The 13811-nt window shown below is 33.7% G+C and overlaps 1 protein-coding gene across 1 annotated transcript in view; it reads left to right on the top strand.

The window, feature by feature from the left end:
• The window catches only part of TECRL (trans-2,3-enoyl-CoA reductase like), a 98596-nt gene extending 87317 nt beyond the window's left edge, over window positions 1–11279 (top strand). Inside the window, exons 9-12 of the mRNA XM_041726082.1 lie at window positions 1656–1713; window positions 8793–8878; window positions 9392–9437; window positions 10303–11279. Coding sequence (XP_041582016.1) covers window positions 1656–1713; window positions 8793–8878; window positions 9392–9437; window positions 10303–10430 — 318 coding nt within the window. The 3' untranslated portion in view covers window positions 10431–11279. The remainder of the gene's footprint in view (window positions 1–1655; window positions 1714–8792; window positions 8879–9391; window positions 9438–10302) is intronic.
• The last annotated feature ends 2532 nt before the right edge of the window (window positions 11280–13811 follow it).

Genomic DNA, 13811 nt, shown 5'->3' with positions numbered 1-13811 from the left:
TGTCAGACACTTGATTTCATTTAATCATCTTAAAATAACCATCATAAGACAGGAAGTAATATTAGCATTTAGGGGAAGAAATGGACTTTCATATGTCTTAGTCATGTAATCTCTAGAAAGTAAGGTAAAAGATGAGGCATTTGAGCATAGATTCATCCAACAATGGCTCATAGTCTTAACCACATTCACCTAGAAATAAGTTCAACTCTAAAATTATTATCTGAAAATGTAAAATTCAGCTTTTATTCCTAGCGACAACTTGAGAAACTAGGAACCTCTTCTACAGTTACAAAACTATTATATCTGAAGAAATCCATAGAGAAATTGTTGAAAAGAACAAAATCAGGTATATTTGAAGAGATTATTAGCATTAAAGATACTGAGATAAAAACATGCTCAATTTATGGGATATTTTATAGTGAAAATTTGGATGACTTTAAACCAAATGGTTTTGGATACCAATCTGTTATTAACAACATAGTATTTAAATGTTGAATACATACTTCGTGTTAATCAGATAAAACATATAATGGGGTGCCTGCGTGGGTCAGTCAGTTAAGCCTCTGCCTTTAGCTCAGGTCATGATCCTGGAGTCCTGGGATGGAGCCCCACTGTGGGCTCCCTGCTCAGCTGAGCATCTGCTTCTCCCTCTCCATCCATCCCTCCCCTCTCTCACCCTGCTCATGTTCTCTCTCTCTTTTTCTAATAAATAAATAAAATCTCTTTAAGAAATCAGGTAAAGCATATAGGTAACAAAGGAAGGGGTACTAACTTGTGAGGTTCCATGTTGCAATTTGGGAACAATTTTAACCTCATTCCCAGAGATGTTAGACTAGAGTTTCTTAGGGGGTCACAGTGGCCTATTCACTAGGATGGCTAGGGCAGTGTACATGATCAAGGGGTCAGATGACAGACAATCAGCAAGTGTCTTTGCAGGACAGTACTGCTTACAATAAGTTTTCTAAACTGAGTTGAAACTGGGGCGGGGGTTGCGGGGAATCATGCTATCATCCTTGCAGTGGTAGGGTTGCTACTGTGCTAATAAATTTAGGATGTGTAAACCTGTGCCAAGCTTATCTTCTCTGACATGACTTGTCTCTTCATGGAGTGGAAACTTACCTACTAACCAAGTACAAAGCATATAATCAGCACAACCTGATTTTTAACAAGGGAATTTGAACTTAGTTATCAAAACGGATCAATAGGGGCACCTGGGTGTCTCAGTCAGTCAAGTATGTGCCTTCAGCTCAGGTCACATCTCAGGGTTCTGGGATGAAGCCCAGCATTGAGCTCCCTGCTCAGCGGGGGGTCTGCTTCTCCCTCTCCCTTTGTCCCTCCTCCCATCTCCTACTCTCTCTCTTGCTTTGCTCTCTCTCCCACAAATACATAAAGTCTTCAAAAAAAAAAAAAAAGAAAAAAGGATCAATAATACCTTCAAAGTTTCTAACTCAGGGTGATCCATTAGGTTAATTCAATATGTCTACAACAGCTTCTTCATTGTTGTGATACAAGCTACCTTCTCCTTACAATTAGCGTGATAATATATCTCTTGGAACTTGAGATTAATATCTTACATGGATGTTGGTAAATCTATAGAATATAATTTTTAAAGAGGAATATGTTGATCACACTGAAAAGTTTAAAATGTTTTACAGATTTGTGAAGCTGGAAATCATTTCATCAATGTGATCTTGGCTCATCCCAATCATACAGGTTAGTCTCTTTTTCTCTTCTCTAAACAATGTTAATTATTGTTATTATTTATTTATTTTTTTAATGTTAGTTATTTTTAAAAAAGACTTTAGCAAACATTTGTAAAAGCAATATTTGGAAACTTTTAAGACAATATTCCCCAATTCTAGCCCCTGTATGACTGTTTAAAATATTTGAACTAAATCATATTTTCTAATAATGGTTTCTCTAAAATAAAATGCACATGCCCCCCTAAATCAAATGACAATCTCACTTAAATATGTGAAAAACAGATGATTAAGAAGTAAGGGAGTATAAAATCCAGTGATAAATTTCAATTTCTTAGCTTGACTCCCAATCTTAATCTAATTTGCATAATAATTTATGTAATCCCACTGTATTTCAAGTGACTTAAACTTTTTCTAATAAAAGCGATCGTTGGCAAATTCAAAGTTTAGAAACAGTAATGCCTAGGAGGACACTTAAAATTTAGCTGTTAGCTAAATTGATGACTATATAAAAATGATAATAGATAGATAGATAATAGATGATAGATGATAGATGATAGATAACATGATTTGAAAATATTTGTACCTTGCTAAAAAATTAAGAGAATAATGACAGTGCTATTGTGGTTTATTGTCTGCTTTTACATTAAAGTAGAGTGGCTGAGGGGTGCCTGGGTTGTTCAGTCAGTCAAGGGTCTGCCTTCATCTCAGTTCACGATCCCAGGGCCCTGGGATCGAGCCACATGTTGGGCTCCAGCTCCTGGGGAGTTTACTTCTCCCTCTCTTCCCTGCTCATGCTCTGTCTTGCTAGCTCTTTCTCTCTCTCTCATATAAATAAGTAAGTAAGTAAGTAAGTAAATAAATAAATAAATAAATAAATAAAATCTTTATTAAAAAATAGAGTGATTGTATGTCATTTTTATCAGATCCAAATTTATAGATTTACTGAGTTCTCTTTGGATGTATTTGAAACCTGACTGTAAAACTTTTAGTGTAGAAACACAATACAACTCTGTAAAAATACTAATATTGCCAAAGTTATGAATACCACTAATTTTAGTCTTGACTATGTACCTCTGTGTCATCGTGCTCGTTTCTTCATGTACTTGGATTATGGTATCATGATTTGAAAATGAAAATTTTAAATCATGTTTCTGAAGTCAGACAGGCCTTTGGATTGTTCATGAAAAGACGACTTTTTTTCTTTAGTGTTTATTCCATCCTTTAACTTGCTTATATGTTGCTCTTGAGAAATCGGATGCCAATCTAATCTTCTCTTCTTTATTAATTGACTTGGTCTTTTAATCTTGAGACTCAAAGACTTTTTCTTTATCACTAAGTCTATTAATTATGTGGGGTATGTCTTAGACTTCATAATTTCAGGTCAATTTTCCAGAAACATGATGTAATCTGCCAGTAGGTTGATTCATGTCTTTTTTTTTTTTTTTTTTTTACCTCCAGAAAGTTTTCTTATGGTTTAAAATTTGTTTTCTTGCATTGTTGACTGCAAGGGGTTAAGGGGTTTAAGGGGTTAAATTATATATATATATATATATATATATATATTACATATATATATTACATCTTTATGTCTTATATATCTATTACTTTCTATTTTTAGCTTTTTATTTGTTTTTGGCTGTTTTTCTTCATCTTAATATCCCCTATTCTATTAAACATTCCATAGGCAAATTGAAATGTCTATATTACTGAGATGACTTTTTTCCTTTTACTACAATTTTTTTCTTGAGTATAATCACTTTTCATCTATTTTTTCTCCCTGTTTTGGCCAAATCTATTCTGAGTTTTGGAATTCTTAATGGTTATGTTCTCTGTATCTGTAAATGCTTCTGTGTAGGCAGATTCTGTTAAAATTTTTCAATTATCTTTTAGGGGGTATTTTTATCAGCATGGAAAAAAATAGCTTTCTATTTTTCTTACATGGAAGGCTTATATGAATGCCAATCAACTTATGTTCATTTTTAAGTGTATCGGTTGTCCTAAAAGAGAAATAATAAATATTTTTATGGATGGGGTGCTTGAAGTGGAGTCTCTAAAGTGTGTTCTGGAAGGAAAGAGGGTTGTTTTATTGTGTCTTTTGGTTCTTTAAACACTGTTTTTTTCTAAATGCCACAATTCCAAAGAAATGTTTCCTTCTTTTCCTTCTCCCTTAAGCCTCCAAGCAATGTATTCCTCATGAGCTGCTCTCCGATACTTTTATGGAAGTAGTGCTTCCTAAGATGAAAACCTTCTAGTCTCACTACTTACAAACCATTTCATCTCATTTCAGTTCTTCATATTCAGTGTTCTGATCTGTCAGGTATCAGACCTTTTCTCAGTAGATCTACTTTTCCTTATCATGAATTTTAGATTTCTATACATACAGTGCATTCTTTTTTTCTTACATAAACTCCTTTTTAAACTATCAGTTCCTTTGTTGGCTTTTAAAAAGTTTCTGCTGTTCCTGGTTTCAAATCCCCATTATGTGTTAATTGATCCTTGTAGTAACATCTGTTTCTTAGATGTGCTTTAGTCATAAATTATGTATAGGGGGACCATTTAATATTTATTATTTAAATAAGGTGTTACAAAACATGTTCCCCAGGAGACACAGTTTGATATAGAATAAGTTAAAAAGAAGTTTATTACAAAATACGGAAAAGAAGGAGGGGAGGAGAATTTTGCTAAGTAGGAAATTAGACTGTGATGCTGTCTCACGAGTGACCTTGGTTAATTCTGCAGGGGTATCTGAAGCTAGGATAACTTACCTGAGTTGTCTTGTGTTGGACTGACTAGAAATAAGGTTACTTGAGTGTAGATCTCTCTGGGAAATGTGAATGACCGAGTATAAAACAGCTGTCTTTAGTCAAGGCCATCCTCTTGGAGGGTCTGGAGTTGAAAACTTCCTGCTACCAGTAGTCCCATCAGTTATGGACGAAGTCCGTCATACTTGATGGGGATCTTGACATCATATCTCAGCACGCATCAGTCTCTTCCTTAGGTTTCACAGATCCACTTCTTTGTAAACTTTCTGGTAATAACTCCATCTGGTTGCCAGAGTGCCTCTCTTTCTGGGGGAAATGTAAAAGAGACATGCTAGTGGGAAAGTAGTACACAGCCTTTACCACTGTACATGGTCTCAGTATAACAACGGATGTGCACTAATTTTCTCCTCCACAAACTGTTAGATTCTTTTTACCCTCAACATGCACATTTAATGTCTCAGGGATTACCTATTGTCATAACCTATATTCTTATTTTTCTTAAGAAAGGGAATGTGGAGGGGCAGAGGGAGAGGGAGAGTGAATCTTAAGCAGGCTCCATATGCAAAGTGGAGCCCAGTGTGGGGCTTGGTCTCACAACACTGAGATCATGACCTAAGCCGAAATCAAAAGATGCTTCAGAAATTGAGCCAGCTACCCAAGATCCCCTACCTTGATCCTCATGGGGGTAAAATTTTCCTGGATACTTGTTTTGGCATTGCAGAGTCTTCCTTCCTGAGGTCCCAGTTTGTTCTCCCACCAATGAGTTTAGTGTCTTACAGCTGGTTAAAATCCAAAAACTGGGAAAGGAATGTTATATTGTCAGCTGCCCCAAATCTCTGGACTGTCCATCTCTTAATTTATTTCTAAATTCAGAAATAACACTGTTGGGTAAACATAAGCTAGCTTTTTGGAACATTGTGTTACTTTTAACCAGCCGTAAATTTTGTAGATCGAGCCTCTTCTGATTTTACTACTCATTCTGGCTTATGACAACTAAGTGCTATAGCTAGAAATGCCTTTGATTTGGGAGAAGGGGAAGGAAGGATACTTAAATCCCAATCGCTACTAGTCCATCCTAGTTCTAAAATGACAGCCCTTATACTCAGCCTGGAACTGCAGAGAGACAAAACTAATCTTAGTGCTGGTGGTGCCCCTTTCACTAATACATCCTTATAGCTTTGGAAAATGGTATATCCTGTAAATTATGTGGAACATGGGAAAGAACATGGGGATATGGAACATGAGAAAAACTTTTCTTCCATGGAAAAGAGCCTTCCCTTTTCAGCCTTCTATAGACTATCTAATCTAGGATCCCCACTTTTCTAAGCCATTTGACATCTTTCCCCCCTGCCTGCCATGGGGAATTCTAACATTTCTTCCTCACTTCCTGTGCTCATCTTCTAGGTGCATGTTAGTGTGTCTGTACCATTTTAGCAGAGCATTAACTCCTATATCCCAGAAGACTGCTCCAACATAAACCTATTCTTGTCCAATTTTATATTTTTCCTTTCTTATCAAGCATTCTCTGAATCCAATCACATGTATATTCTCCCATGATTTGCTAGCTGGGTTCCGTAGGTCCATTGGGGAATAATCCTTTTTCTCCCTTACCAGATCCAGAACAACCTCAGGTAGATTATATGGTTCTGTAAGCCTACCCTATAGCATAGAAGTTAAGAGAAGACATAGAGAAGATCCTAGAACAGAATTTCTTGCAACATAGTGGCATATGTATTGCCTTTAAGCAAGAGGTTGTGCTAGCTTTTAATAGAACGATGCCTTCATCAGGCTCATGGTTCATGGGAATCTATACCAAGATTTTGTGAATACCAACCTTGACTTAGCAGACCTAGTTTGGATTGGAGTTTTGTTTTGTTTTGTTTTTTTGTTTTTTTTTTTCTTTGGAGCATGACTACTATTGCAAGTAAGTCTTTGGACTGGTGTTCAGCTTTTTCTGTGTTTCTCCCATTCTAAGAGATTAGAGCTTCTGTGATGAGGCCCTCTGCTGCAGTTGGATTTTATTTTATTTATTTATTTTTTTTAGTTTTTATTTTATTTTATTTATTGAATAAATGACATGAATGAATGACATGAATGACACGCAGAGAGACAGAGAGAGGCAGAGACATGGGCAGAGGGAGAAGCAGGCTCCATGCACCGGGAGCCCGACGTGGGATTCGATCCCGGGTCTCCAGGATCACACCCTGGGCCAAAGGCAGGCGCCAAACCGCTGCACCACCCAGGGATCCCCTACAGTTGGATTTTAATTGCCAACTGTCAATTTCAGTTTTTAGCTACCTTGAGTACCGATAGCAGTCACCACTTAATTCCATTGGACCAAATAAAGCATTCCTTTCCACCAGTATAGAATATCAGCACACCACTGGTAAAAAGGCTTTATATTTGCACAGCTACTCTTGTACCAGCAGCTATCTGTTTGGGATCTACCGTCAATGATGGGAGTACTCATTGCAGGCTTTTCAGTTGGTCATTCAACTTTAAAATGCCATTCCATTACCTGCTTTTTGGGCCATTCCTGGTGGCAGCTACTGTCAGTTCAGTTTTCTAGGATGCAGATGCTAAGGTGGATATTAGCATTCAGGAGGTCTGTTAGAGAGTGATTTTATGAATGGGGAAAAACTAAGTCATGTTTGGAGAGAAAATTGAGAGTCATATAGTTTCAAGGGCAGTCTCAGGTGAACCTATGGGGCATTCTAAAGCTGGGATGATCAATCAATGTTATTCTGAGTTGAGTCATCAATTTACCATATTGATCAAATATTTGATTAAAGCTACACCAAAGAATGAATGTGACCTTGGGCACAAGGTTGCTCCCTTCTGCCAGACAATCTTCATAGGGGATGCTGAGAATTGAAAGTTTTCTGCCAGCAGCTATCCCTGAAGCTGTAGAATAATCTCTTCTACCTAAAGAAGAATCTGGGTGGTGCACTATTGCAATGTAAAAAATCTTCTTTTATGTAATAGAAGCTCTATTATATATAGTAACTAGAGATTGAGAAAGCATTTCATCGCAATGTAAGTATTAAATTAGTAACATCCAGGCTTACATCTTAAAATTAACAGAGGAAATAGATACACAAGACAATGTCTATATACATTTTCAGTGTCCCGAGACATATTGGTTACTAAATCTATAAACTACATCTGGAAGAAGCATTTGTGGATCCTTGAACATTCCACTAACACTAGAGGCTGAACAGTCATAAACTAGATTTAACCCAGATTATCTTGCGTGCATCTTCCACCTCTGAAATTCAGATTCTATAACATGGATAGTAGGTTCCTCAATCACTTTTCTTTTGATGAATATATGGATATTACACAAAGGCATTTGCATGTATGTTATCAAGACTATCTGAAATATTAAATGGCATCTGTATTTATCCTTATCTTGAAATGAACAGTACATGAAATCTGCACAGTACCTAATATTTTTTTTTACTTTGATATTTTAGCAATAGTTACAATTCTGAAAGCAGCATACTGACATTTCATTATGACTTTAGAATTATAACTAAAAGAGATTAGCTGATGTGTTATCTGATTAAACTTGCTATGGAGAATAAACAGTGATTTTATAACTCATATTTACTTTTACAAATGTCACTGCTCAAAGTTCAACTTGAAATCATGATAAATTTGTTATCTAAAATATTTCTTGAAAGAAATTGAAAGGTAAAAAATCACAAAAATCAAGTGACAATATGCTAAGTATAATGAAAACTGTAAATAACAATCCTGCTTGCTGAGCAGAAATAATTTATGTGGTATTTCTGAATATTAACTATGCTGATACTCACTGTAATCCTCTTATGAGAGATTTTCACACTTTCTTAATATAAATGACATCCTTGTAAAATTCCCTTTGGATTTTCGCTAATTAAATAGAAAGGGAGGTTTGAAGTATTTAATAATCTCAACCAAAAACATCTTATTTGAAACTAAAAGAGAAAAGGCATGCAATTGTTAAGGCACATTTACTGATTTGAGTATGCAATTCAGCTGCAAATATTATGCAAAATAATATTTACATATTAAATTTTAAAGAACTGATTATCATGGTATATTCTGTAATTTTATAGCAATATAGCTGTAGACATAAAAAATGAGAGGTATTCTGAGTCAAAAGGTCATAACATTTGAAACTGGGATTTTTCTGAGTAATTTGGGAAATATGTTTCTATAAATACATGATGACATTTTATGTAGTATAAGTTGTTCTAGAGAATTTAGAATTATATTTATACATATATGATTAAATTTGCTTTATGTAGCATCACTGATACTTTACTCTTCTTTCTAAAAGGAATTAATGCCTGTTTTCCAAGTCCAAATTATAACCCCTTCACATGGATGTTTTTCCTGGTTTCATGTCCTAACTACACCTATGAGGTATGCTATTTATGCATATAAATAATTACACTTTATTATATGATATACTAAATGCATGTTTATGTATTTACATATATTATAGTTTAATATATATAATTATATACAGGTTTTATCTGTAGATTTGGCACAGAGTTATAAATTATGATATATATTTCAATTCAAGTTATAGGCATAGGAAATTGGAACATTCAACCACAATTTTCCTTGCAAAAATGAATATTTTTACATATATTTATTTTTAAAGAAAACTTTACAATCTCCATATCAAATATCTTGAGATGTTTCAGAATTCTGTTTTTTTTATCATTACAGTTTTTGGAACAATATGCTCCATTTTGTTTTATGAATATGATGCTGTTTGTGGGATTGTTTATGACTATCCTATTTTAAAACAAAATTATTATTTGGGAGAAATTTATTTCTACCTATAGTTGTCTTACTGTCTTTTAAGCTTTCATATTACCTTTGTAATATCACAAATGGTATTTATTAATTTATTCTTTAACCTAACAGATTGGATCATGGATTAGTTTCACAGTCATGACACAAACACTGCCAGGTAAGACCTAGGTTATTTCATATTTAAGTAAATGCACCTTTAGGAAAAGTGGTTTCTGAGAACAAGTTTTTATAGCGGTAAAGTCTGGCATTTTTGCAAAAGGATTTTATGCTTCTATTTTTATTTTTTATTTTGGATATTTTTGGCAGTTTTAAAATATAATGAAACAAAAATCTCTAGGTAATCATGGCTTAATCCAACCTAGAAAAAGTAGCCCAAACATATTAAACAGCAATAATTTATTAATAAAAATAAGGGTAATAATGCACTTCACTTGAAACTCTGTTATGCATAAATGCAGACGTGTATTGCTGTGTCCTTCAAGTGCTCATAATGTCTCTGAAGGGAAGACTAGGAGCATAAGTGTGTAATCTTAAATGCTGGGCATTTTAACACACATAAGAGAGTTAAATTGCAATCAGCTGCATGTATTGGAAAAGATATGTGTTACAACCATTACAATCATCTCATCCATTATTTGTTCCACTGTATAAAATTTTAAAATCATAATTAATGTGGTTTGCCATATGTCTGTGTAGATGTATATTATATACATACAGAAAACTATTAATGAAAAATTCAGAGATAAAAATTCTTTATTTGGAAATACTTTGTAGCAGTGGGATATAAAAAAATGTGAATTTATTTTGATCTCTGCTATGTACTTTCTATGTTTATTCAACCATGCAATGAAAATGGTTGAATATATATTATGCTAGGCAATGAATATAAGTAAAGAAAATTGATTCAGAAGTATGCAACAATTGAGAAATATTTTAAGAGCTAAATATGATAGTTTTTTAAATGTAACTTGCTATATGCATCATAGAAATAAGAAAGGATACTTATTTCTTTTTTCTTCTAGTTGGGGTTTTTACACTTCTGATGAGTATCCAGATGTCTCTGTGGGCACAAAAGAAACATAAGGTTTATCTGAAGAAATTCAATTCTTATATGCATAGGAAGTCAGCAATGATTCCATTCATACTGTAGGAAAAATGTGTAGAAAAACAGTCTATAAACCCACTAAGTAAGACTTAGTCAATGGTTGACTATAATGTAACAGAATTTCAAAAATAACAGTACTTTTTACTGAGTAAAAATTAATATTAGAATTTAGATAAATTTAGAATAATAAACCTAAGGCAAATAAAAAGTAGAAACTATATGTATAATTCATAAAAAATAAAATCCAATATATTTTTAAAGGATTGGTACTTGAACAAGATTTTCTTACTTTATTAAATATTTCATACTATTTGCTTAAGACAAGTAAAATACCTGAATTCCCAAGTAAAAAATTGTGACATTTAAGTCACTTAAATTGCATACATTTTAATAGTAATTTATTACTTACTTTATTGTTCAACATTGAGAAGTATATTTCAATTTTTTGTGAAAATTCTACCTATATTAAAAGTGAAACATGTAATCTTGTGTCATATTTATTTATTCATACGTACATTGTATGTTGCAATTACAAAATTAAAAGAATTAAAAATATTTTCTAGACATTATTCATAATTTGAATATATACTGCATATTAACATATATTTATATTTACATATAAATCATGTATTTATATAAATATATATTGAAATATGTATATTTCAAATTGATTATATGTGATGATACAATATATTGGAGATTTTTGGGGATTAAGAGTGGAAATATTTTTTGCTTTACTTTACATATTTTAATTCCTTTGTCCTCTCAAAGCTTGTTTGCATATGTGTGTGTATGTGAAAACGCATATATATTTTGACAAAGAGATATCATGAAAGTCTGATATCATGAAAGTCAAGAACACATTAAACATTTAAAAGAAATTCTGGAGACGCCTGGAATGGCTCCGCGGCTGAATGTCTGCCTTTGGCCCAGGGGGTGGTCCTGGAATCCCAGGATTGAGGTCCACATCAGGCCCCCCGCATGAGGCCTGCTTCTCCCTCTGACTGTGTCTCTGCCTCTCTCTCTCTCTCTCTCTCTCTGTCTCTCATGAATAAATAAATAAAATCTTAAGAAAAGAAAGAAATTCCGGGGTGTCCGAGTGACTCAGTCCGTTAAATGTCTGCCTTTGGCTCAGGTCATGATCCCAGAGTCCTGAGATAGAGGCCTGCATCAGGCTCTGAGCTTCATCAGGAGCCTGCTTCTCCCTGCTTCTGCCTCCTCTCTCTCTCTCTCTCTCTCTCTCTCTCTCTCTCTCTCTCTGTCGCTCATGAATAAATAAATAAAATCTTAAAAAAAATAAATTCTGAATTTCTTAATTTTAAAATTGGGATTCTTTAGATTGGTTTATTTCTAGAGTCTTTCCAATTTCTACATATAGATCAAAATAGCCTCATTAAAGCTGTTAGATTATATACATATATGATAAAATATCCTTGGTAAATGTAGGCACGTATGCATTCTGTGGATATTTATCATAATATATGTGGCAAATTATTCAAGAAATAACAAAAGCAATTTTTAAAAAACTTTTCTGTCATTCCCAAACGTACAAGCATTACATTATCTCAAAGGAAGAGACTTTAACCCCCTAATATCTATTCAGCAAAGTAGCATAGAATCATGCAAAAGTCTTCAAAGGAGGTACTAATGCATTAAACCACATACACCTAATACATCTATGTTAATTAACCACCTGTGATAATTATTATTGTTGAAAAACAAAGAATAGTTTATGTTTTCTTGATTAGATCCTAACTGGGGCCAATCCAGGAAGTTTGCACATTCTTACAGGACTAGAAACTCTTTGATGGAGCAAGGATGGGATACATATAGAACAGATACTTTTCTTCCCATGGTGCTGTCTTCCCTCATACTTGTCTCATACCAATAATTTCTTTATAGTTGGGAGTCACACCTTGGTTAATGGGTTATGAACTGCTTCTTGAAAATAATTTCTTTCTCATTTTTATTTCCTGGAGGAATTATTACCTCAAAAGATAAGACCTGATAAACTTACACCATTTTGTTATCAACATTAATGCTGCAAGTATAGCCAATAATCACACTATCAGATGTTTACTCAAAGAATGCAAGAACACTAATTCAAAGCGATACGTGCATCCCTATGTTCACAGCAACATTATTAAAAATAGCCAAGATTTGGAAGCAGCCCAAGTGTCCATCAATTGATGAATGGAGAAAATGCATAAAGAATATAGGTATAGGTACACACACACACACACACACACACACACACACGCAAGGGCATACTATTCAGCCATAAATAAGAATGCAAATTACATTTGCTATGACATGGAAAGAGCTGAAGAGTATAATGCTAAGTGAAAAGAGTCAGTCAGAGAAAGACAAATACCATAGTATTTCATTCCTATTTGGAATTTAAGAAACAAAGCAAACAAGCAAAGGGAAAGACAACAATCTGATGATTACAGGGGCCGGGGTGGGTTAAACATGTGATGGGGATAAGGAGTGCACTTGTCATGGTGAGTATATGGAACTGTTGAATTACTGTATAGTACTCCTGAAACTAACACTCTATGTTAACTGGAATTAAATAAAGATTTAAATAAAATGAAACAAAACAAAATATTTGGGCTTTTTATTATCCTAGGATTTCAAAGCAGGCCATAGAATTTGTCCTTAACGGACAAGAATAATAATTATTCTATGTAAATCAGTACTCAGCAGTCACATTGTTGTTCCTAAAGTCTTTTCAAAGGTAAGTGGATATGATGCCTCAGCAAACAGGATACTCGACAAATAAGATATTTAAACAGATAAGTTTACTTGAAGAAAAACTGAAAAGAAAAAACGTTCTGTAGGGACACAATGACTGTGTCTTTTATTACTATATTTGGCAAATGGAAACATGTAAAATCAGTATTTCTTCTCCATTAACTGACATAGCAATACAGAACTGCCTACCAGCCCTTCATGATTAATAAAAACAACATAAAAATAGAATGCTGTTATATTTTCATGAACTTTCCAAAGTAATACATAAATTCTCCAAATGTTTTCTACTTTCTGATTTAAAACATCTAAAGACATTATTAAGGCTTCTTTATTTTTTTTATTTTTTATTTTTTTATTCACTGGGCTGTATGGATAAAGCTAAAAAGGAATGAACATTATCTTAAACTGTAAATACCTGTTCAAAAATTATGGAACTGAGAATCTGATTCACATGATCAATCTTCTCTCAGGCCATTTCTCTATTGTAATATCTTCTAATGCATTTGCTCTTCATTTCTATCACTTTTGTAGAACATACCATTTATGAAAACAAAACAAAAACCCCTAAAGTCTAAAAACCAAACATATACCATTAATGGTTATAGATCTTTTTTTTCTGAGAAATATATAGATCTATAAATTCATGTCCAATGGTATCTTCATAGATTG

This window comes from Vulpes lagopus, chromosome 12 (assembly GCF_018345385.1).
Source record: "Vulpes lagopus strain Blue_001 chromosome 12, ASM1834538v1, whole genome shotgun sequence".
In the NCBI taxonomy this organism is placed as follows: Eukaryota; Metazoa; Chordata; class Mammalia; order Carnivora; family Canidae; genus Vulpes; species Vulpes lagopus.
The sequence above is the reverse complement of the archived record's forward strand: the minus strand, read 5'-3'. Positions and strand labels throughout refer to the sequence as shown.